Below are 24,553 nucleotides of genomic sequence, written 5' to 3'. Positions count from 1 at the left end.
AAATATGACATTTAAGTCACAAATTTACATGTGTTTTTTAAAAATGTCTTCAGTGTAATTTTTGCTCTTCATAAATTCATCCTGTGCGCTGGGTTGGACCCTTTGGCAGGACAGTTTTGGCTCATGGGCCATATGTTTGATACCTGTGCTTTATAAACTTAGAGTATTTCAGAGGTTTGTTCTTTTTAAGTTTTTCCTCATAAATGTACCACCTTAATCTCAGAGAATTTGTCTTCTTTCATTTCTTTTAAATTTGAAACTTCCGTTTAAATTTCCCTGTTTTCTTTTTTTTATTTTCTTGAAAGTCTGGGGAGGGCATTTCCTCATACATTTACCACTCTAATCTTATCGAAGTATTCAGTTTTTTTCCTATAAATGTATCCGCTATAGTATTTTGAGTGTTTTCCTCACAGATTTACAGCATTATAACCTCAGAATGGTTGAGTTTTTCCTCATAAATGTACCACCTCTATTTTGCATGATATGTACATTTTCCTACTCATAAATTTACCATGTAATGCTGGGAAATTTAGGTTTTTGTTTGGTTTTGTTCCTTCCTTCCATAAACTGTTTGAAGGACCTTGACTTTTTTCCACAAAATAATGCCAGGTGTGTATTAAATGAATGTTTTTGGGTTTTTTTTGCAGAGAGAAGATGGCTTTTTTCACAAGACCAAGGTTCAACATACCTCCTTTGCCAGCTGATGATGTATGAGTGCTTGTTTCTGTATTATGTGACTAAACATGAAGTATTTGTCGAATTTTCTGAGCTCATGAAGTACAAAGACCTTTTCAGTCGAGGACACATGGGTGACACACAGATGATGAAGATAAGAAGGTTTCACATTTTGAGAAGTGTTTGTGCGGCTATACTAGAACACCTTAGACACAGTTATTTGATGACAGCGTGGCTGTTCATTTCCTTTTTGGGGAAAGCGCCTTTCATAACAAAACAGTATCTCTTTACTTCTGTTGTTTGTGCTTAAAAAAGGCTGGAAGACGGGAACAAAAGTCGGTTTGGACATAATTCACTGTACTGTAACTTATTTTATAGTACTTTTCCTTGAAGGAAATTAAAAACGCTTCCTGCTTTTTAAGTGTATTTTGTAGCTTTGAACAAATAGCACTTCAGTGTTTTTACATACAGTAAAATGGAACTATTGTCTGATTTTTGTTTCTGTTACCTAATTCTTAAGAGTTATTTACATAAAATGTCACTTTGTAATCCACTTTTATTACAAATGTCAATGTCTTTTGTTATGTTATTAAAATTAATATTATTTCATATACTTTTCAATATATGGATGAATATATGAGACACTGTTTTCAGATTTTTTTTATGATGTCTGTATGAACATCTGCAGTGTTACCTCTTGTGAAGATAAAACCATTAAACCATATCTCGACACTTGGTATCAGTCACATGTGCGACAGCGGGGAGTAAAACCTGGCAGGTTTAATGACTGACCTCTCCTGGGACGAAGAACTCTTTCTGTGCCACTCGCACAAACCTTTTCTTAAACTGTGTCACAGCACGACACGTGATTTGTTTGGAACCACAGGCGGGTTTTGCTGACCCACTTGAGTGTAAACCTGCCGATTGTGAAGAGGCCCTACACCGGGGAGGCAGCTTTGTCAGCTAGTTCACTTTGTACGACATCCTGTTAGAGCCTTTCCACATAAGCCACTAGAAGCTGAGGAGCAGAAAAATGTCACTACTGTGACTCTACTTCTCTGCTCTCTGTCTGCATTAAAATGAGTGAGTTTGGAGACGTAAACACAATAGGCTCTAGGCTTTGTGAAAATAGCAGAGCACACCTAAATGTTCATATTCTTGTGGCTCATTCCCAACAGAAAAATGCAGCTTGCTATTTAAAAAATGCCCACAAGGCCCTGCAGGTAAACCAGTCCTAGGCCTGTGCTTGTCTGACTTTACTCATAAATGGTAATTTATGCATTTCCCAGAGGAGACATTAGTGTAGGTCCAACTTTTGGACTGTCAGACTTGTACTGGTGTACTTTTAATCAAATTAAGTCATCAGTTTTAGAATCAAAACCAATGAAAACCCTTTTTTCTGAATTAAGGCTAAACTTCACATTACTGCCTTTTATGTTTGTTTCAGTGGTTCTTTTTGTTCCAATACAGTCAAACACCAATTTGCAGAGTCTGTAAACTTAAACGTAATCCTTCAGTTGACATAACAGTTGCTTTTATTTGTGTTGTGAACAAATATTGTGGGCTTAAAACAACCATCCAGGAAATTTCTACCTGGATAAACCAGCTTCTTCAGACATAAAAAAATGAAAATAATGCAGATGATGACAGTGCAATTATAATTTAATATGATGTATACCTCTGATGCTGCCTATTACAGGTTTACAGGAACAGTTTGACAGCTGTTTATGTTAGATTACTGTAATAAGAAAGACAATATAACAGGCAGTGTGTACCAGGGGTTTATCTTTCAATGTTTACAGCTCATAATCAGAAGTATTCACTCTAAATACACAGTCATCACACTATTAACACCATTTGTACCGTACGTCCCATTATAGAAAACCTGTGAGCTCTATTAAAAAATCTACAACTCAGATTCAACAGCTTTCATTGTGTTCCAAATAGGTAAGCCTCAGTTTAACCACAGACGTGTCACTGTACACAGAGATGAATAAATCTGCTACATTTTCACCTCAGCATCACAGTAAGTCTCACGTTAACACACTAACCCCTAGGAAAGAATGGACAGCGAACGTCACTGATTTCAGTCCAGTCTGTGTCTGCACATCTGACTTTACTAGATGGGGATGGAAACAATGGTTGGTAGCTCCCCAATAGGAGGTGGGTTGTATTTCTCCACCCTCATGAGCCGCCGCAGGATGTCATCCCGATCACGTGGCCATCCGTAAACATGCGTGTTCTGAAGCCAGTTTGGGACGTGACACTGACATGAAAACAAAGCAGCAGAATGAGACGATAAGGAGACTCACAAGTTACCTCAGATATTATTCTACATGTCATGGATCATAAAACTTACCTTTCTCGCCCCAGGGAATAAAATGGGAATGAACCTGAAATTCTTACTCCCATTCTGGATGAATTCATTCTGAAGCTGAATAATACACACATGTAGAAATACGTAAATAGTTGTAATGATTCACCAGTTTTAAAACATTAGTGTTAGTAAATGCTGACCTGTTTGTGTATGTAGACTGTGTTGAACGTCCGCTCGTCATTCTCAAGGCCAACAGGTGAGGCTGTCACTGTGTTGTAGTACTTCGGACTGATGATGATGATGATCAGGTACTCTTTCTACGTAAGACAAGAACATAACCATGTCTACAGTGCAGCATGTGAACAAGCTGTTTTCATTCTTCTGTTACAACTAAACTGCTTTATAGAACATGTTCGCTCTTGCAGACAGATAAGGAGCCTTCACATTATAAGAGAGAGTGGGGCTGGATTTACTTTGAAGTGTAAAGATGATGAAACAGCTTTCCCATTTGGAGACTACACATGTGCTTCCTGACTTGTTAACATGTTCTTTTATTGGAAGCTCTAAGGACAAGTCTGGATTCAGATCGGTCTCAAAGTTGACAAAATGTATTCAGATCACAAATAAGGTGGACACTCAGTGCTGAGGACTCAAAGACAATGAGCCCCGAACAATACATGAAATCTACATTTACTGGCCCTATGGGTGGGCTCACCCCTACAAATGGGTTGGTCTTTAACTTAGCGTTATTTAAAAAGATCAAACAGATGTGGGGCCTTAACTGTAAGTAAACTTCTGCCAACAATAAGTTTACCCTTATCACCTATATTTGACAACACTATGTGTGTATCTAGAAGAAGAACAGAGCCTACTTAACTCTTGTGCAGACAGATGTTTCCTATCTTAACAAGCTTAACCTCGTGATAACATACTATAACAGAGTACTACATAAATCCTGGTCACAAAGAACTCACTATTAACATTATTGACATACAACAGATTAAACAAAAGAATCCTATGTTAAAACAATAACTACTTAATACTAAAACAATTCATCCTAAAACTTCAATATCTAAAGTAAAATATATTTCAGACTCCTTTTTAACTCTTGTACATGAAACAAGACAAAGAGTGACTTATTCAGCAAAGACGTGTGTTCACCTCACTGAGATACCGCTCCATGAAGTCTATCTTGCTTATGCTCCTGAACTGCTGCTCAAAAAGGTCGATCTGAAACAAATATAAACATTAATCAGCCCTCAGAAAAATGCAAATTAGACCCAGAAGGTAGGTTGTATCAAACTGTTTTTGTGCCAAAACCTTTAAGAAACGTGTACATACATGAGTATCAAAACCGTTGTGTCGCAGCAGAGCAACAAAGTTGATGATCTCGTTGACGTGCTTTTCGTTGTCTGCTTCATACGTGACAAAGACCCTCCCTGTAATCAAGAGCAATGAGTAAATACCGAAGGAAGGACAGAGAAGTTTGGATAATGATGAGAAGACTTACTCTGCTCCAGAGACAGTGGGGTGCTGTACGGAGGGTGCTTCTCTTTGGCCGGAGCTTTGTGGCCACTGCATAGAATCAGAAACTATTTTCAGTCACAAACAACCGTCAAGGTACATGTTCATCAGACATGTTTCACATGAAGCAAAAAACTGGACTCACATCTGTGTGTATGCCACTCCAGGAAGCCTGAAGTCACCTGGATCTAAAGTAGGGGAGACAGAATAAGACATGTTTCACAGTGCTTACTGCTTGTGTCATTTTTGTGACTGACATCCACCAGGATGAGTAAATCATCTAGTGTTGATCAGAACAGAAGCTACCAATGAGGTAGGTAAGTTTTAACTGGCTACATTTTCCAATATGAAAACCATAGTGGAGCTAATGGAAATATGACCAAATCTGGGCAAGTTGTGCTTATTACAAGCACCAAAAACAGAGGCGTTTAAGACGGGCAAAATATTCTTAAAGTGAAAAGTTGCACAACTGGTCTCAACCTTAAAATATGGAAAACAATTCTGTTCCCCTGCTGAGTTATTTTGTGAAATAACTTTAAATATAAATAAATAAATGGTTACTGATTAAATGTAGCTCAATATTAACAGAAATATCATAGACAAAATGAAGTTACTTTCTTATAAAAAACACACTTCAAAGGACTATTTTCCCTTTTAGGCTAATTTCCCACAAACAAAGCTTCTGTGTTGTTAGTCTGGGCTCATACTTACAGTGTGGCCCGGGTCCTGGGTGGTACTGAGGCCAGAGGGGTTTGTTAGGTGCCCTGTTAAAGGCCTCTGCGGGGCACTGGGCACAGCAGGGAGCCCCCTGCGGTGAGCATGAGTATGGAGACAGAGTATGGTGACAGAAGTCAGCAGAGGGGGGGTTGGAGCGCAGGGACAGGGGCTGCTCCAGGAGGCTCATACTGGTGCTGTGTCCACTGGGAAGGGACAGGAACTTGTACCTGGACTGGCAGCTCTCCCCAGAACAGCTGGAGAAATCTTTGGGACTTGGACATGACGGGAGGCTGTTGGGGTAACCGGGGGACCAGCTGCTGGCATAGCTGGGGTGGGGCCAGGGGCCGTCGGCCTGGCTGGGGAAGGGGGTGGGCTGGCCGTACACAGGGGGCTGGTAGGAGCAGTAGCTGGGGCCAGGGTGGCGGGGGACAGCCTGCCTGTACTTGGGCTCCTGCTCTGTGTCTAACCTCAGTCTGCTGAACAGAGAGTCATCTGGAGAGGTGATGGCGTCCGGAAGGGACCCATACCCCCCAGGGTTTGGGCTGAAGTCCTGCTTGTGGACAACACTGGCATGTGGCTCCTGTGTGCTCATGGTTTCATCATCCTCCTCAGGGGTGTTATGATGGTTGTTTTGATACCCGCCCCAATGACTTGTGTGACTGTCAACATATTGAAAACATACTGAATTAAGTCTTTTCATTAAGACAGAAGAATGTGGATCAAGACAAACAAGATATGACACTTGAAATGAAACTGTAGTCATTCACAAACTTCCACACATTAATGATCACCTCATCCCATGTGGCTGTTTGTAACTACATTCATGTAATTTAAAAATTATTACATTAGTTCATCAACTTCAACCAAACATGTCATTTTAAGCAGTGTTCTGCTTTTTTTGTGCTGACACCTTGTTACTGGACTCACCTAAACAGTGCAGAGGAGGGACAGATGGAAGTGGGCAGCATCACTGGGCCTCTTCCTCCTGACATCCATGTGTGTCTGGTTTCAGCTGCATCTAAAAGTCTGTCCAAATCCACAAGCGTCACTGTAAAGATTCAGTGAAGTTCATAGATACATGTTTCTTTTTCATGAGCTCAGCCATTTCCATTCTCTCTGGTATCCTCTTCATTTGCATGAGGCTCATGTCGTACATGACAGTGTCTCCCACACAGGGGACTTTCTGTCAACGTTTGGTGGCTAATACTATGGAGACAAACTCACAACTCATGTGGGAATAAGAACATGATGTTTATCACCAGCAGAAACAAGACTGATGAAAAATGCAACCACAAAACTTCCAGCAGATTAAAGGTACCTCTGGATTTCTGAGTAATTACATGTCTGATAAACGATAACATACAGCAATGACTGAAATTAAATGACACAGATTATACACACATGTATACAACCTGAGCTGTTTGGAGTTTAGTAATTAGAAAATAAAAGGATGCGGAAATGTGTCTTTTAACCAACACTTTCTCCACCAGTCTAGCACTAGACATGGAATTAGTTGGGTTCAAATCTGTTTCACTTTAAGTGGTTTTATCTCCAAACACACGTCTGCTTGTTCCTGTAAATGTAAATACACATTCATTAGAAGCGGCTCTGTGGTCACATACAAACTGCTGTTCACACTTTCCACTGTTTGACCCACATGTAGCTCCGACTTCTTATTATTCGCAGACATTCTGCACTTTGACATAAAAACGACACTTCCTGTCAATATCTGGACAATTTACATCAGTGTATCCAGTAATTCACCACTTTACAACCTGTTGTCAGGTTTTTAATTAGTAATGAAATTGAATAAACTTTTAAATTAACTTCCTCCTACTATTTATGAGCACTAATATTTACCTAGAACATTAAGTCTTCAAAATGCCGCCGATAGAACAATTTAATTATGTTGAGTCTCATTTAATAACTTTACGCAACTCACCGTCGCTGCGTCAAGTTGTCAAATCTCCTACAGGTCCGTGAAGCCCCCGCGCCTTTAATGTAAAATACAACACACAACGGGTTTTAGTCTCGCAAAATTGTGGAAGTGTCCTTTTTGTCGTCTTTTCAGCACAGATGGAAAAATAAAGTCGACGAAGGTTAGTTAGTTCTTGTAGTTTGGCGCAGATCAGCACCGCCCCGGCTGATGCTCCACCTTTAATCCACCGTGTGTCTGTGTGTGTGTAACAGGAGGCTGACACGCGATACACTGCAGATTTATGACACGATGAATTTATTACACAAACCCTGACTGTGTTACTACATGACTGAGGAAAGTGTAGTTCATAATGCGTCAACACAAACCCCAATAAAGCAGCACACACATTTCCATAAATTACCTTTTTTGGTATTTTTCCACAATCAGTCAGATTCATTCAAGCTTAAAAGTATAAAGTTTACAAATAAAATGCAGTAAAAATGAATTAGTGTTGTCTGAGCAGGTGGAGGAACTGCACAGTGTCGACTCTTCTTTGTTTAGAGAAGCAGGACTCCATCCAGGCCTTGTGGACGGGTACAGCCTGAGGGTACTGGTCCACCAGATCCTGCAGCTCCTGTTTCACATCAAACAAAAATGATCACTACTGCTGTCTTTTTTTTTGTTGTTTGTTTTTTTTTGTTTTACAAACTGCTTCTGCTTTGATAACTAGCAGCTTGAACATCTGAAGCAGTCTTAATCTATATTTCCATATTAAAAAAATGTCAGTGAGCGATGAATATCAGGGGAAGCACAGCCGTAGGTCAGATGAGTTTCGGTGAACCACAGGATGATACAAACCCGCGAGTGAACGCTGTTCTCCACCTCTGCAACTATGTGGGTGACCTCTGAACTCATGATCTCCTCCTCATCTCCATCATAAGTGCACTGAAGCTAAGGAGCTGGGTCATTTAAATGTCACAAAACAGTAATACAGATAACAGTACAAAAGCCTTAGGCCACCATTAATTTGGCTGTTTTTGGAGGTTGTAAATAGTGTGCATACTTATTTACCAGTTACTTCATTAAGCAACAAGAAAATACAGCAGATATGTGCACAAATACGTACACAACACACACAAATACAGGCTTCTAAAGGCAAAAGTCAGTACTTGGTGTAATCTCCTTTGACATCATAAAAAGTCTCTTAAACATGAAACATCTGACGTTTTGAATGGAACAGCTGAAGATTAATGCTGTAAATCTCATGTTGTCCAAAGAGTTCACTATATACTCTGATCTGTAGAAACTGATTTTGTTCCCTACACATTTTTCCTGAATATATTCCAGTTGTATCCTCATCATCATATGTTATAGCTTAAACATAACATAAAACCGAGTGGTGGCCTGAAGCAGTACTGTATGCTACCATGTGTAGATGTAGAGTTTATCAAGGAATATAGTTAAAAGTTAATCTAGTTAAACTACATGTTGGTCAGTGGAAATATACATTAACATCAAGTAGATGCGATGCTTGATCTTAATCTGTTTGTGAATTTATCTCATGTTTGTGCGGCCACATAGAGTTCGACCTTTGACTTTTGGCCACCAAAATATAATCAGTTTATCACTGAGCCATGACTAAAGAAGCTAAAGAAGAAAATGTGACAAAATTCTTACTAGGCAGAAAAATAATGGTTGATCATGCTCATGTTTTGTGCTCTTACCCCTGATCCAGCTTTAATGGAAGGAAATAGCAAAAATCATGTTCAATAAATACCCTTGGGTTTAGTGTCTGTATATCTGCATTTCTTTATCAAATCCCAAATTGTACAATTGTTAACTATCCCGTAAAAGGCTTGTAAACAATACAGTATACGTGCTGATTTCTTTAACCCATAAAGACCCAGTGCTACTTTTATGTCAGTTCCCAAGTGAAATTTTCTCTATATTTAACCTTTCTTAAGTGATTTATCGCCATTTATTTACAATATTATCCTCTGTATTTTCTAATTTATCAGTATAAATCATATATTTTCCTATACTGAATTCACACATCATGTAGATGTACATAAAACTTCAAAATAAAGTTAAGGGTTATTATATCAAAAACCGAGAAAACTGCAAAAAAAAAAAAAGTGACTTTTTCAGTTCAGTCTCTCAATAACTGAACATAAACCCAGTGTCTCCATCCACTGTCACTGATCCAACCAAATGGGTTTTACTGGTGAATCAATGTTGCAGAAGATGACGGTGTATCCACGGTAACTACGGAGCCTCTGAACGTCCAAATGGATCATATCTGATGACCATGAAAAGATGACAAACTGTATTTCACACCAATTATTTACATGGATTGATAGGATTAGTGGATCAACAGGTATTCGGTGATGGATGTTTGGGTCTTTATGGGTTAATATTATTGTAAAACATGCATGATTTTGACCATATGAATGATCGCTTACTCTTTGTGGCTCCAAAAGGAATTAGGAGAAAATTATTTTTTATTTGTCAGAGATAGGCCTATCATTATTACTGTATGTATGATTTAAGAGTCACGTGACCTGCAGACGCTGATTGTAAGAATTAAAGGATATGTGATGAGGTAGCGTGCCAGCTTCTTCCTGTCTGATGCAGGCAGGTTGTAGAAGAACACGTGGACTCCCTTCATGAAGCTGGGCAGCTCTGGGGGAGCTTTGTGGCTCTGGGGAAGTGCAGAGGGTCCGGGGGTTTCTGCTTCTTCTGCATCACTCAGCTCGTCTCTGTTCTGCGGTTCAGGGGGGGATGTTGACACTGAGGCGGCAGGAGGAGACGTCTGAGGCACAGCTGCCTTCCTGGTAGTCCTGCTGTGATAGTATCTGTCGTTTGGTTTAAGGATGGTAAACAACTACATCTTCTGTTCAGAGCAAAAGATTCTTAGAAATACCACACTGTAGATTTGCTTGTATGTTGAGAAATGATGAGGATACATGAAGGTGGGGACACCTCTGGAAGCCAGATGTTTCCTGATGAGTCTCTCTGTGCCGTACCAGTTGAAACCTTTGGTGGAGTGGCCGATGCGTGGGAGATGAACACTTGCTTTGTGGGAGAGAGAAAAAAAGATAAAAGATAAAAATGCAAATATGAAGCACAAGAACAAGAGAAGAATATCTATAACCTCCTTCATTTGCTATGTTTACACTCAGGCTGAACTGAAGGTAGGTCAACTGTCAGAGAAGTCTGCATGAAAGATTTACTTTCACCTCAAATGTAAACATCATATGTAAGGTGACCAAGAGGCACGAATCTGTAATTTTCCTAACCTCAAACTTGAGGTAAATCAGACACTCTTCACGTGTTGTTCTGCAGTAAATGTGATCGCAAGAATTTGTTTTGCACAGGTGACACCACCTACACAACACACAGCGCATCCTGCATATCTTGTCAGTCAAGTCTAACAATTATCAGACTTGCTGCTTTCATCATGTATTTTAAGGAGCTACATGGCCCTCCTATGTTTCCACCCTCACAAAGAATTTATTATAATCAAAATGTGAGATGATCGCTTAAGAGCTGGCTTCATATAAAAAGGCTTGAACTTGTTTTTACATTATTTTAAATAAATCCCTCTCAAATCCTTAACTTACAGAAATAAAAATAGCTTCATCACTACTTACAGATTTTATAAACACTTAAACACTAATCACACTGAAACTGAAACCATTTACACTTGCAGCTGGTGCATTTATTTACCTCAAACGTAGGCCATGTTCTCGGCTCTTCACTTAACAACAAACCTCAAGTAAAGCTGTGACACTGAATGCATGTGGATGAAGACTGATGAGCAGATATAGCCTAAGTTTTGCAGATTTTCTATTCAATCACATAAGTTTTTGTTTTCAAAACTTAAAAAACCCTGATTACTTGCATTAATAGTGTACTGTGTTTATATATTCTACACTTTACACATTTTGATACCTGTGTGCATGTGTGTACTTTATTTCAAATTGTCCTGCTCACAGAAAAATACCAAAGACTACAAGTGCTTTTGAGTGTGTTTTTGGGGCTTACTTAAATCATGGTTAGTATGTACAGTACTGGTGCAAAAACACAATGTTTACTATACAAGCTTCACAGGAATTGCTTGCTTTTGCACAAGTTTGGTTTTTAGTTTGTAGTTAGTGTGCAAAACATGCCTATAGATTCAGATAGTGTCTAAGCAATGAGAAAAGTAGATGGTAAAGATGACTGAGGTGCATGTCAGTACCCTTATTTCTTCTGGCTGCAGCATAAATCTTCTTTAGCCCTTCATCCAACGCAGTCAGAAAGATCCCAGATAAGTTGTTTGCTTTATCTCTTTGTTGTGCCACTATGAGGGCCAACTGAGGCAAGAGGAAGTAGATGGAAACAGTTTTAGGTATAATCTCACCATAATCACCAATTTATTTTTTCCTTTCTGCTATGAGTTCTCAGTTCTGTCACCGCACATGAACCCAAGATCGGTATAACACGCTTTTGATCAATACTACGAAAAAGCATGCATCGTGAATTGATCGTGCATTTCCTGGATGCTGAGCTTTAATTTCTCTGAATTTTGATGGAGCCAACCTGATCCTGGCCGTCCAGTCTGGACTGTTTGTCATCGATGGGGAAAAGCAGCACGTTTCCAAGGTCCAAGTCTGAAACCAGTGATGAGCACTTTAAAACAGTAAGTTATGGATCCAACTACAATAATATCTCAAAGAATTAGTAATAAAAATACATGTAATCATGGCCGACCTTACCTTTCATTTTACCAGCCAACTCATACTTCTTCCTGGGTTCATCTGATCTCACCTCCAGAGCAGTAAACAGCCCTCCTCTGCCCCACCGGCCTGAGTCATCTACGTGAAAGAACATTGTTATCAAATAAACCTTTTAAATATGTCTTCCTGTTTCAAGAAAATGCTGTAAAAAAAAAAAAAAAAAAGGGTTTGCTGATCTAGAGTCCATACCAACACAGTGGACAATGATAGCATTTCCCTGAGCAGCATGAGGATGAGTCACATCCCCCAGAACGTAGTGGATATCTGTGCTGTCAGAGTCTGTGGAGCATACGCTGCTCTCATCCTCCTCTTCCTCCTCTTCCTCACTGTCTACAGACTGTAAGCACAGTGATCTGTACCCACATGATTCCCACCATGCCATTCTGTGTGACAAATACAAACTGATTAATAACTGTGTCAAACGTGGTCTGAAAAAGAGAACATATGTGTCAGACAAATCTTTACTTTTTCTTATATTTCTGCTCCTGCTGTTTCTTCTTCATGTCCTCTTGAAGTTTGGCTCTCTTCGCTGCAGCCTGCTCCCTCCGCTGGCGTCTGAGCTCCAGCTCAGCCTCAGTAAGAGGTTTCCTCTTCCGGGTGGGAATCCCAAGTGACATCGACAACGAAACCTGAAAGTGAAAAGATTTAAGTACAAGTTCAAAGAAAGCCACTGCTGATACCACTGATACTTTATTTTGTTTCTATTTCATAAACAGATTTTCTTCTCCCTTTTGTGAAAAAATTATCATCATTATATTATTATCACAGTATCTTTAAATAAGAACAGTTTCAATCATATACATTTCTGAATACAACACAACAGATGTGTACGAGCCACTACCATCAGTTAAATTACATCTTAATTGCAAATATGTATGCATTCCCAATTATTTCATGTACAAATCAGAGTCATTTGTATATTGAAATACTGTGCACTATAATAACTAAAACTCTGTTAGTTTAATCAAATCAGGGTTAATGCTGGTTTTTAGTCCAAGTCATGTAATCAAGTATCCTATGTTTGCCTCATGTTGAATACATTTACATTCATGCAGCTGCTTGTGTGACCAGTAATACCTACAAACTGCTCCTGATCAAGTCATGATAATTCTATAATGGTGAGCAAATACTACTGATGGATTTTTGGGTAAACTAAATAGAGTAGTCTTATATGTCACTGATTCTAAAACAGCGTTTTTCTGGACTACTTAAAAAAAAAAAAAAAAAAAAAAAAAGGTTTTAAAAAATTTAGAGTGTACCGACTTTTCCAGGGACCACTAGACCACTGCTGAAGTCACTTCCTTTTTTGTATTAGTTTAATTTAAAAATACATTTTTGTGTTAAAGAGGATCACACATCTTGTCCTGTGGTTGGAAGTCACAGCACTTCGGTTGATTCCACACATTAAAGCATATGTCTTTGTCCAGTAGTTTTTGTATATAGCTAAAATATTGACAGCCAAATTGCCTTTTACATTATTCAATATTCAAGCCAAATCTGAACTGAAAGTTCTGAGGCTGTTTGATGCAGTTTTGTGTCTGTTGCATTTACACATAATGCCTACAGAACTTCCTTTTCAAAACATACTTAAGATACAGCTGCACATTCTGGAGGGCTGGTTTGCTTGTTGATGAACTATTTTATGTTTCAATTATGCTGGAAACACAGCATGGAGCAGCCACAATACCCAAAAAGAAAATTGTAAATACCAAAAATTCACTATATTCTGAAGGACATAGTAAACATTTCCTACATCATCTTATTCGTCACTCTCTTACTAGTTCCCTCCTGGAGTCTCTATAACTTAGTAAGACTGTTCTCTAAACTAAACTCCACCTCTCACTTTAACTTCATTAAATCTTGGCTCAGTTGTAACAAGTCTGAGATTCTCACTAGATTAAAACTTCAAGGTAACAAATGATAATCTTGTTTTTGTTAGCACCTAAGAGGCCAAACAGGTGTTAACATGACCCATTTTCACATCAAGCCTCATGTCATAAAAAAAGGCCGCTGGGTCTAGTTTTGCGTACAAATATCTGAAGAGAAAATCAAAAGACAGTTATTTTACTGGGAGGCAGGGTGCCTTTAGCTAAGTGCACTGAATCATGGCTGATGAGAAAATATTCACAACATGCTCTTACTAGTTAGAAGTGAAAGAGACCGAATCTTACGGCGGCTTTGTGCCTCAGAGCTCGTCCCTCTCCTTTAGCTTTCTGCAACTCCTCCAGCTGCTCCTCCAGCAGAAGCTCAAAGCTCTTCTGGTCTGCAGAGCTCGGGTCCTTACTGTAGTCTTTCCCCTCAAAGAAGTATATATGGTCTAAAAGACAGGACAGCATTTAATCATCAGTGCAATGTGTTCAGATGTAGTAAATTTGACAAATACTTGGATAAATTAATATGACCTCATAGATTAAATCTGTGGTGTACATTCTTAAGTGGTGACTACATGTTTGGAAAGTTAGAACCAAAAGTAAAATGAAAAAAAAACAAACAAACAACATACTAATGTTGTCCTTAGAACGGTGTAATTTGATAATAAAACATACTCTGGCCGTCCGATTCAGAGCTTGCCTCTTCATCTTCTTCATTGCCTTCAGCAATGGTGTTGTGTTCATCATCCACCCATAGACCATCTCGTGATGGACCGAGAATATTCTCCAGTTTCACATCTTGTACAGAGCTTTCATCTGATGACAAAAGCTTATCTACTCCAAACTTCAAGATCTCACTTAGCTGTTGGGATGGGGGCAGGAAGTTAGAGTGACTTCAGGGGTTGTAACAAAGAAATGTGTGTAGATACATGAACTGTGAACTGCAGTATTTACAGGATATTGATAAGGTGGTGTGGAGATGTCAAGGTGAACAAACCTGCAGTCCTGCAGCAGCAGACTGAACTTGATCCAGCAAAGAGAAGCGTCCTTCTTCAATAACTGTATTAGTGAGATCCAGCTTGGACAAAGCTCGAGAGTACATGATCTCCTCCACTGTGTCTCTTGCCAGAAGGCGGATCACTTTCACAGGCCTGTGAAGATTTTATAAGAACATATCATTATCATTATTAGACACTGCTAATACTTTTTTATTTCAAGTCTTTGGGGAGGCCCACGACAAACCATTTTGTTTTTTTGGCTTCTCCGGCATGTCTTTTACTGTTTTTATTATTATGTTTTATTGTCTTGTATACATGCGAATGAACAATAAACAATAAAGAACAGTCCTTCAGAAAGATAAACCAAGCAAAACTCATCATTTAGCCTTTTAGGGGGAAAGTGTAATGACTGTCACCTGTTCTGACCAATGCGATGGCTACGTGCAGCAGCCTGCAAGTCATTTTGAGGGTTGAAGTCACTATCCATAAAAATGACAGTGTCAGCAGCTGTGAGGTTCATACCCACGCCACCTGGAATGACAGCTTATGATGAAGCCTCAAAGCAGCTCAAATAACACATTAACACAATTAAGAAATTATTCCTATTCCAGGTAAAAAGTAGAAATAAGCACAAACAGTGATGAACAGCAACATGACCTACAATTCCTCTAACTTCTCTCACATAATCTTGTTCACATCAGTGTGTTATTGTGCTGCAGCTCTTATCTCTGTGTGATCATCACCCTTTCCTCCCTCATCTCTTCTGTGAATGCAACTTTACATTCAGATATACAGGAAAGCCACAAGTGCAATTCAGGCCAACTGTAACTTAATAATGTTGAGTTCTCTTATCTAGACTACTGTGTAGTGTAGAAGACATGTTCACCATTTAGATCAATTCTAAAAGCATACTCAAAACAGCTCTTGAGCAATTTACACTAACTATCATATCAGTGTCTTATGCTACAATTTTTCAACATTTTTTTTTTTTTCTACCAAATAAATGTTTCCATCATCCTGACTGCATCCACTGCTGGTGAATTTCACTTTAACTTCCCTTAGACTTTATTCACCTGCTTTGGTGCTGAGCAGAAAGACAAAGATATCTTGGGTGCTGAAGTTCTTCACTGCTAAATTTCTTTCTTCGCCTCGGACAGATCCATCCAGTCGTTCATAGCTATAACCTGAGCAGAAAAGCTCAAATCAGCATGATGCATGTTAAATTCAGCAAGATTATGATCATGTTCTTAAGTCGTCATAAAAGATGCATTAAAACAGAAGCATCCAGCTGTGTTACATGGCACAGACAGCTGTTCTGCAGGAGGAAGCTGTCAGTCAGACCCAGTCCATCTGGACCTAAAGCATAATATTCTATAAAATTGTAAAAACAGCAACAAATCATAAATTATCAAGTCAAGAAGAACTGAAAAATACATATTCATTTATTTGCACCATGGAGCCGAGGGTTGGCTCCAACAAACTGGTGAACCATTCCCTTTTCTTTTCCCATGAGTCTAGTCTCAATCAGAAGTACATCAGAATCAGAATACTTCATTAATCCCAGGGGAAATTATTGTGTGTTACAGTTAGTCCGTGCAAGTATAATAAAAGTAGCAGACAAGAAATTATCAATACTAATATACATATATACATATACATATATATATATATATATATATATATATATATATATATATATATATATATATATATATATATATATATATATATACACACACATATATATACACATATATATATATATATATATATACACACACACATATATATATATACATACACACACATATATATACATATATATATATATATATATATATATATACATATACATATATATATATATACATACACACACACACACACATATATACACACACACATATATATATATATATATATATATATATATATATATATATATATACATACACACACACACACACACATATACATATATACATATACATATATATCAGTGGCGGCTGCTCGTTTTTCAGAGAGGGGAAGCTCATTGTCGGCTTACATAAAAAAAACAGTCAAGTTATTTAAACATAAATTCGGCCCTCCGTTCCTTTTTAAGAATATGGTCAGTGACCTTATCGTACCAACTAAACAAGAAAACGTTGAAATTATGTTAAATTGAAACAAGGAAGTACAATGAGTGTGTTTTATTCACAGTGCAAGAAATGAACAAGTAATTTCGTAGTGGTTTCTCTCTCGATTTCACAAGCAGAATGCGTGACAGTATTAAACTGAACTCTGTCAATTGAAGGAGTAGATCTCAAAATAGCTGTCAATCAAATGGGATTCAGCCTTTCGACTGATCCTCCAATCAGCACGTGGAAGCCTGGCGTCCAGCCAGGCCGAGCTCCACCCACAGCTCCATTCACCCCCAGAGATGCCGAACGTCCGGGGGCGGGACAACATGGTGGCATTTATCCAATTACTGTCCAGTTTTGAGGCAAAGAAAAAAACTGTTCCACTCAGTCCCATTGAAGTGCAAGGATGCCGAGCATCTACGGGCAAATGTACTGACTATAGATCATATGAGAAAACAGTGCAACGGGAATGTATGAGAAGCTAACAACATTGAATTCATTGAAGGATTCATTCAAGATCAATAAAGTATCTATCTATCTATCTAAAGACATATTAAAACACTCTATTAAACACAATTTTAACAGTAATTTGTACAATATGTACTAGACAATAGTCAATATAATATATAATATAGTCATATCTTTATGAGCCTCATTACATACAATACACTATGAAGGTTCATACAGCATTTTGTATGATTCCACTTTACTATTAAAATCATACACTAGATGGCAATAAAGGGACATCTGGGTGAAACTCATTTCATTGTCATAGAATGGTCATAAGGCACATCACAGTTTGTGAGTTTCAGTCTTCAATATAAAAAATCTTTTTCATTAATAAACTATTTGATGTTATGTATCAAGCGTGTAACCAAAACAATGTCTCTCAGCATTACTTTCTTTAAAACTGTGGGAGCACAAAACTGCATTCTGTACAGGTTATGTGACTGCAAACCATGAGGTCAAAGCAAAATATGGTTCAGATTCAATGAAAAATAAAATAATGGATACTGGTCCAGGGTGAAATGTCGCATACATACAAAACTTCAACTTAAATAGCTTTTAGAGCTTTGAAAAATCTGTAAGAATATCTACAAACAATGAAAATTACAATGAAAATTGATGTTTTTAACGCAAGTGTTTCTCTGTGGCCATCTAGTGCATGAAAGATGGCTAACAAGCAATACTGTATAAAAATGGACTTAGAGATAAAACTCTATAGTTGTGATCAGTCCTTGTAACTAGAAACACTGGATAAGAAATGCTTAGTGATACTTAATAAATAAATGTAATCTGCACTTGTGTAAATTACTGAATGCTCGATGCCAAAACACAGGTAACAGGTCATACTTGTACTGAGGTGTGAGCAAAATAAGTAAATGAAGTGTAAATATCTTGTCTTTGTAGAGTTGGGAATTTGAAATGTGCAGTATGTTTCTTTTTTATTTATTTTCCTTTTTATGGCAAAGGAACCTGCCAATATTATACATAGATCACAATTAAATGAGATACTTGAGATTATTTCATATAATTGCATTTGTCTCTGCTCACCTATGTAAATACAGTGTGATAAAAATAAAAAAAATAGATATATTAAAATTATTTTCACATCATTTATCATCGTTTGACTAGAATTAATGACATCTTCCTGCCGCGACTCATTCTTCTTCTGCTGCGAGTTCAGAGGTGAAGGAGCACCACAGCGGTTTATTTAGACTTTGCAGCTTGATCTGACATTTCAGTTTTGGGCCTGGCAACATTTTTTCCTGAAAAGCCCAAATTATAAGGTGGGAGCCTCTACCAAATTTGGTGCCAGCTCTAACTATTATGTAAAATAAAACAAGCTTTGAACTTGATGCATGTTTGTCACACACCAAGTGTTACACTGAAGCAGTGATCTGAATTACACTAAATCAGGAATGTTTCGTCAATTTCCCAGGGACTCATCAGATAACGCTGCTGCTAGTGTTACATGTTCTGTGATGATTAACCAGCTTATTGCTAAAATAGATAAAGGTTATAAAGTCTGCCTTTATTTATGACAGTCATAAAACAATAACACAGAAACTCTGAACCGGAAGGTCATGTCACTTATGTGTTTCCTCCATTTTCACCTTTGCAAATAAAAGCTTAAAACATACAGTGAGATGAAACATACATTCATTCATTTATTCATTTCAAAAGGTAACCCAATAAAATACCTCAAACTAATACATTTTTGGAGCTGAACATGTTGTTCCACAGTTTGACAATAGTATTTACTTTAGGATATGGTTGGGAGGAGCAGAAATAAAAGGTTAAGGTAACACAAGTTAAACGTGTTCCTAAAATGTCACTAAATAGTGAGTAGCTGGTTATGTTTTTAGATTCTAATTTGTTACAAACAGTGACGTACTATAAACAGCATGACAATAACACCTTTGCAGCAAGTATTTGTTCGAGAATCAAATCTGATCATTTATGAGACTAATGATCATCTGGAATCACTGATTATAAAGTGAGACTAACACATTCTTTTCAAGGCCTTTCTTATTCATGGCCTCTTTTGTCCACCACATTTGGTTTATTTAGGTTGAACTTTGTAATTTAATGATATTTCAATACTGCAAACACAAATATAATTCTATAATTTCCAAAATATAAAAAAATGGTGTTTCTTCTGTATAACTAAGAGTTATGTGCTTAATTAAACTATTAGACTTGCAGTGCAGTGTTAGTAGGACAGTTAATAGGACAGACAACACTTGTTAAAAAATCACAATTACTATCATGACAATTAATGGTCGAGTTAAATTTCAGTCTTGACCCTCACGCTGCCACTACTCACCTCTGTATTCCATGTAATCCTGAAGAATGTCCAGCACCCTGGTCATCTGTGAGAACAGTAGGACTCGATGGCCCCTTCAGTTGCACACAGGAAAAGAATGACAACATGAGACAGGTTTTAATAAGCAGCAGAACCTCAAAGTGCCAGGAGGTGCATTGAGGGCACAGGTAGTGACCTACCCTTTGTGCAGGTATGTCAACATGTTGTCCAAAAGGCTCAGCTTCCCGCTGGCTTCAACAAGATGCTCACCCATCTCAAAGGGCTCTGGTTCCACTCCTAATGGGAAGCATTTTATGTGACTTTTATATTCAACTCACATTTGTCCTTGTGTTGTTTTAGGACTAAATAGCTCATCTCACCGTCAAACAGGTATGGGTGGTTAACACACTTTCGCAGCTGGATCAAGATGTTTAGCAGCCGCGTCTTACTGCCCTGTTCATTTCCAAAAGCATCTGAAAGCAGATATTATGAGTCAAATTTTCTTGAAGAGGCACTTAATGTTATACGTGTCTTCAGCAAAATTTATATTAATGAAAACATTTTTGTCAAAAAACATTTTTTGTCAACTGAAATAATAATAAAAAATGGACTTTACAAAAAAATTAACTGTATTGTGCCTTTACAAAGCCAAAATAAATAAAAACTATATAAAAAGATTTTTAGTGTTTGTCCTTGTTTCACATATACAGCTAATATACTGAGTGGATTCCAGCTGAATGTTTCTGGTTAATAGTTGTCCAATTGTCTTCTATGGATTGTTGTCCATCTGTTCTAAATGAATATAGTTTTAAATGGTAGGATATTTTGTTGAGTTCTTATTACACCACAGTTTTTCTAACTTTTTTTTTAATCCCTCAACTAATACCACATTATACGAAAAAGATTAAGATGAACTCTGAAAAAAACATTCCAAAAGAAAAAAATACTTTCAACCCTCTATACCCACTATCCACTATAACTAAAAACTAAACTGAAATTAACAAATAGTCCAAACAAAACAAACATTGAAAGAAATAAAATGCAGAACTATAACATTAGTCATCTTTCTGTGTCTACTTTCAGTGTCACATCTCAGTGCAGAGGTCTCACCCAGGTCCTTCATCAGAATGGCTTTGTAGTATTTCTTCTGCAGAGCTGACATTCCATGATAAACCACCAGCTCCGTCTTCTTGGGCAAATCAACAGCCACTTCTGACTTGACTCTACGAAGCAGAAAAGGCTCCAGGATGCTTTGCAGTTCAGCAGCTGCAAACAGAAGAAAGGACTTTTTATTCATATTCATAAAGACTCCAATATGTTGATGTTTCTTTGTCTAGATTCATTGACTCCTTCTTGTTCCATTATGTTTATTATTAATTCTGTTGTATGCTGTTGTAATCAGCCATATCAAGCCAGTTCTCATTAAACTTAGTTTCAAAAGTCAATATTTGTTTCATACGTGCCATGCGCTAGAGCCAAGTGGATGATACTGTGACGTTGGCATCTATCTACAGACAAGAAAACCTTTATGTCAATTACTCATTATTGTACAAAGTATTATCCTCTTAGATGGCCATTGCTAAATGTGAAGAGACATATTCATTGGCTTCAGCAGACTGGAATAATGTACCTGCTCATTTGACATCCATTGCATTGATTACTGTATTTAAACATGCTTTGTCTTCTTACTTTAAGGTGGAATGTTCTTGCTGTTTATGAGCTTGTTACTGTGTACATTTCTTTTGCTTAAACTCACATGTAGTTGGTGATCAGATCAAACTCTATATACATTTATTGATGGCCACTTTGGTCATAGTATTGGTTATTTTTATTTTGTTTGTCATTATTTTTGTCATTTTTCATTGTTATTAATATAGATATGCATGTTTTTGTATTTATTTAATTTTTCCCATTTCTTTTTGTGATTTGTTTATGTGTTTATTAGTTTGTCACTCCACTGTTGTTTTTGTGTGGTATATGTTGACAGTGAGAAGGGACATCTCAAGGGGTTTATCCTAATAAATAAAAATAAATACATGATTACAGATCTTTTTTTTTTTTATCACATACTGTACCATTAGGTTAGCACATCCTAATGCATGAGCCCATGCATGTCTAACTTCTTATACAGTCAAAGCTATTATTAAAAATGTACATGAATCTAAAACACTAATGTTGAACAGGAACCTGTAAAACATACATAAACTATAAACTACTAACTATAAAGTCTTTTGGAAAGGTTATTTGCTTATTGGATCATTTATGTCTATTAATCACGTACAAACCATCTGAAAATACAATATCTACTCTACAGCAACTGATTTTCCTTTTTTTAAATTTATTTTTACTGAGTCACACAGTGTGTCTGTAAATATATTCTTTAATCAGAAATGGTTATGCTTTTCCACTGCACAATTAGGACATAATAATAATAATAATAATAATAATAATAATAATAATAATAATGTGTGTCTTACCAAGTGCAGGTTGCTTCTGCACTTTGGAGTAAGAGTTGATAAAGCTGTCAACATCATCTGCTGAGAAGATGCTGGGCTGAATAAAGTTCAGCAGGGAGTAGAGTTCCTGTAGGTTGTTCTGGATGGGCGTCCCTGTCAGCAGGACTCTGAACTCCACTGAAAACTAGAACAAAAACATAATAGGGAAAGAACTGTAGTGGCAGATTAAGGAGTAAAAAACAATCTGAAGCAGGTCAGTACCTGTGTCAGAGTTTGGTGAAGTAGTGAGTTCTGATTCTTCAGTCTGTGAGCTTCGTCTACTACCAGCACCTTCCACTTCCACCTGAAAAACACATGAAAAAAGAGACTTGATATATGACAGTAATCAAAAGCTATGCTAGAGTTCATGCATCTGAAATCCTGGCAACTTTGTAAGAATTCTAGTGACACACTCACCGTTTCAAGAACGATGCATCTTTGAGACAAAGCTGAAAATGATGTTAACAACAACATATTAATTTCAATCACAATGAACCTTCTATCCAGCGTTCTTTTACAAAACAGCCACAAACCTCATATGTAGTGAGCAAAACACTAAAGTCCTGTGTGTCTGTTTCCCTCTGAATCTCTGCACGTCTTTCTTTGTCTCCTTTATAGCACAGAACCGTCAGGGAGGGGGCAAATCTGTAAACATGCAGCACACAAATTAGAGTTTCCAACCAGATTAAATATATGCTGTAGTACAGACTGTATGAAACTCAATAAATAGTTAGATTGGTTTATTTTTTACCGTTCTAACTCATTTCTCCAGTTCTCCATGACAGAAAGTGGACTCAGGACTAGATACGGGCCCTTCTTTCCCAGAGCTCCAGACATGTACACCAACAAAGAGATCGTCTGTAGAAAACATAGACTGTGACTTCTTACCAGACAATGTGCAGCCTTGACACCTTTTAAGCCTTGATGTTATGATCTGAATACTTCTTCTACCACTGAGTTCAACAAATGTTTTATACTGGATGTAAATGCTGATGGATCACACACACCTGGCAGGTTTTTCCCAGCCCCATTTCATCTCCTAAGATGCATCCTTGTTGGTTTTCCAGACACTGAATGAGCCACTGCACCCCATCCAGCTGGTAGGGTCTCAGCTGGATCCCTGTAATACACAGCACCAGACGAACGAGATGGCTGAAGCAGAAATAATATTAAACTTATCATATGAATACTGGACCATTAGATACAGTGTCTGAAAACATGCAAGTACGTGAACACCGACATTAACATAAATTAAAAACTTAACATGAAGAGATACAAAGTTTTAAGCTAACATATAACGTCGAACCTCTCAAACCCCACTTCTGAAGGTCGGTCTGGGCCAGGGTCGACTTCTTTTTCGCGGCAACACTGTTCTTTATTTTTGTGAGAATGTCTGACATGTTTGAAGACACAGGATTGATATACAGAAAACTTGTTTCACTTCAGACATGTACGGACTCAACCCCTGCTGCTCTGTGACCGGCACTTCCTGGAAAGTCACGTGACACCAGGTTTAAAGGCGCGCGCTGTCAAGCAGGGCTCTCACGGCAGGCTAACTCTATCACAGTGTGTGTGTGTGTGTGTGTGTGTGTGTGTGTGTGTGTGTGTGTGTGTGTGTGTGCGTGTGTGTGTGTGTGTGTGTGTGTGTGTGTTTGGTATTTAGGCCCAGCCAGGATGTCCAAAAAAGATAAGTCTACATAAGAGACTTCTTTAGAAGTCAAAGTGCAAGTTACTCAAAGGGACGAGTTACTCCCATCCTGCAACACCTTCACTGGCTCCCAATTAACCAGTGTATCCACTTCAAGATCCTCCTCATAATTTACAATGCTCTCAATAATCTTATTAAGTATCTGAGTTTTATTGTAAGTGCTGATAAATAAAAAAATATATATTATTATTATTATTATTATTATTATTATTATTATTATTATTATTATTATTATTATAACTGTAGAGCCTCAACGACGCAGAGATTTAAAAAAAAAAAAAAAAAAAAAGCTCATATTTAATGCCAAAGAGATACACTTTTGATTATTTTTATTTATTATTTTCATGTATTATTTGTGTAACCCATAAAGACCCAGTGATAAATTCATGGCAGTTCTTGTATGAGTTTTTCTCTGTTTTTAACCTTTCTTAAGTGATTTATCACCATTTAGTCTATTATTATGCTCTGTATCTTGTATGTTTAAGTGAAAATCCGGTATTTTCCTAATTGATTTATTGATCATGTAGATGTTCATAAAAGCTTGGATTAAAGTGTAGGGTTATTATTTCAAAAACAGAGAAAACTGAATAAAGAGTGACTTTTTTTTTCAATATATC

The 24,553-nt window shown here is 37.5% G+C and overlaps 2 protein-coding genes across 6 annotated transcripts in view; one reads left to right on the top strand and one right to left on the bottom strand.

Annotated features, from left to right (window-relative positions):
* Positions 1 to 2,102, top strand: part of wwc3 (WWC family member 3) — a 42,433-nt gene extending 40,331 nt beyond the window's left edge. For both annotated transcript variants that reach the window (XM_030132537.1, XM_030132536.1), the window contains exon 23: positions 648 to 2,102. In XM_030132537.1, the coding sequence (XP_029988397.1) occupies positions 648 to 714 (67 nt within the window). In that variant the 3' untranslated portion in view covers positions 715 to 2,102. The remainder of the gene's footprint in view (positions 1 to 647) is intronic.
* Positions 2,103 to 5,751: 3,649 nt separating this feature from the next.
* On the bottom strand, positions 5,752 to 23,703 carry chd1l (chromodomain helicase DNA binding protein 1-like). Of its 4 annotated transcripts, none has more exons than XM_030132540.1 (27): positions 23,535 to 23,703; positions 23,236 to 23,348; positions 22,980 to 23,086; positions 22,762 to 22,873; positions 22,646 to 22,677; positions 22,451 to 22,532; positions 22,211 to 22,373; positions 20,844 to 20,999; positions 20,114 to 20,206; positions 19,934 to 20,030; positions 19,755 to 19,828; positions 15,875 to 15,985; positions 15,218 to 15,332; positions 14,801 to 14,954; positions 14,479 to 14,665; positions 14,104 to 14,249; positions 12,398 to 12,561; positions 12,122 to 12,315; positions 11,912 to 12,010; positions 11,736 to 11,806; positions 11,395 to 11,509; positions 10,118 to 10,226; positions 9,746 to 10,006; positions 8,010 to 8,091; positions 7,176 to 7,785; positions 6,161 to 6,259; positions 5,752 to 5,892 (listed from the first exon to the last, which is right to left on the bottom strand). In XM_030132540.1, the coding sequence occupies exons 1-25, from the start codon at positions 23,626 to 23,628 to the stop codon at positions 7,657 to 7,659; spliced, it is 3,060 nt and encodes a 1,019-aa protein (XP_029988400.1). In that variant the 5' UTR covers positions 23,629 to 23,703; the 3' UTR covers positions 5,752 to 5,892; positions 6,161 to 6,259; positions 7,176 to 7,656. The 4 variants fall into 4 exon arrangements, with proteins under 4 accessions (XP_029988400.1, XP_029988401.1, XP_029988399.1 ...); XM_030132541.1 differs by having other exon boundaries at positions 7,176 to 7,789; positions 8,014 to 8,091; XM_030132539.1 differs by lacking the exon at positions 8,010 to 8,091 and having other exon boundaries at positions 6,161 to 6,281; positions 9,713 to 10,006.
* Between the last annotated feature and the right edge of the window lie 850 nt (positions 23,704 to 24,553).

The sequence above is a fragment of the Sphaeramia orbicularis genome, chromosome 4 (assembly GCF_902148855.1).
Source record: "Sphaeramia orbicularis chromosome 4, fSphaOr1.1, whole genome shotgun sequence".
NCBI lineage: Eukaryota > Metazoa > Chordata > Actinopteri > Kurtiformes > Apogonidae > Sphaeramia > Sphaeramia orbicularis.
This window is presented reverse-complemented; position numbering and strand designations above follow the sequence as displayed.

Bases quoted from the DNA above. Each gene is read 5' to 3' on its own strand.
- chd1l (XM_030132539.1), bottom strand. From the start codon at position 23,628: ATGTCAGACATTCTCACAAAAATAAAGAACAGTGTTGCCGCGAAAAAG. The intron at 22,533-22,645 runs GTGAGTGTGTCA...TGTGTTTTTCAG, and splicing joins GATGCATCGTTCTTGAAACG to GTGGAAGTGGAAGGTGCTGG. The intron at 19,829-19,933 runs GTAGGTCACTAC...GTGCAACTGAAG, and splicing joins TTGACATACCTGCACAAAGG to GGGCCATCGAGTCCTACTGT.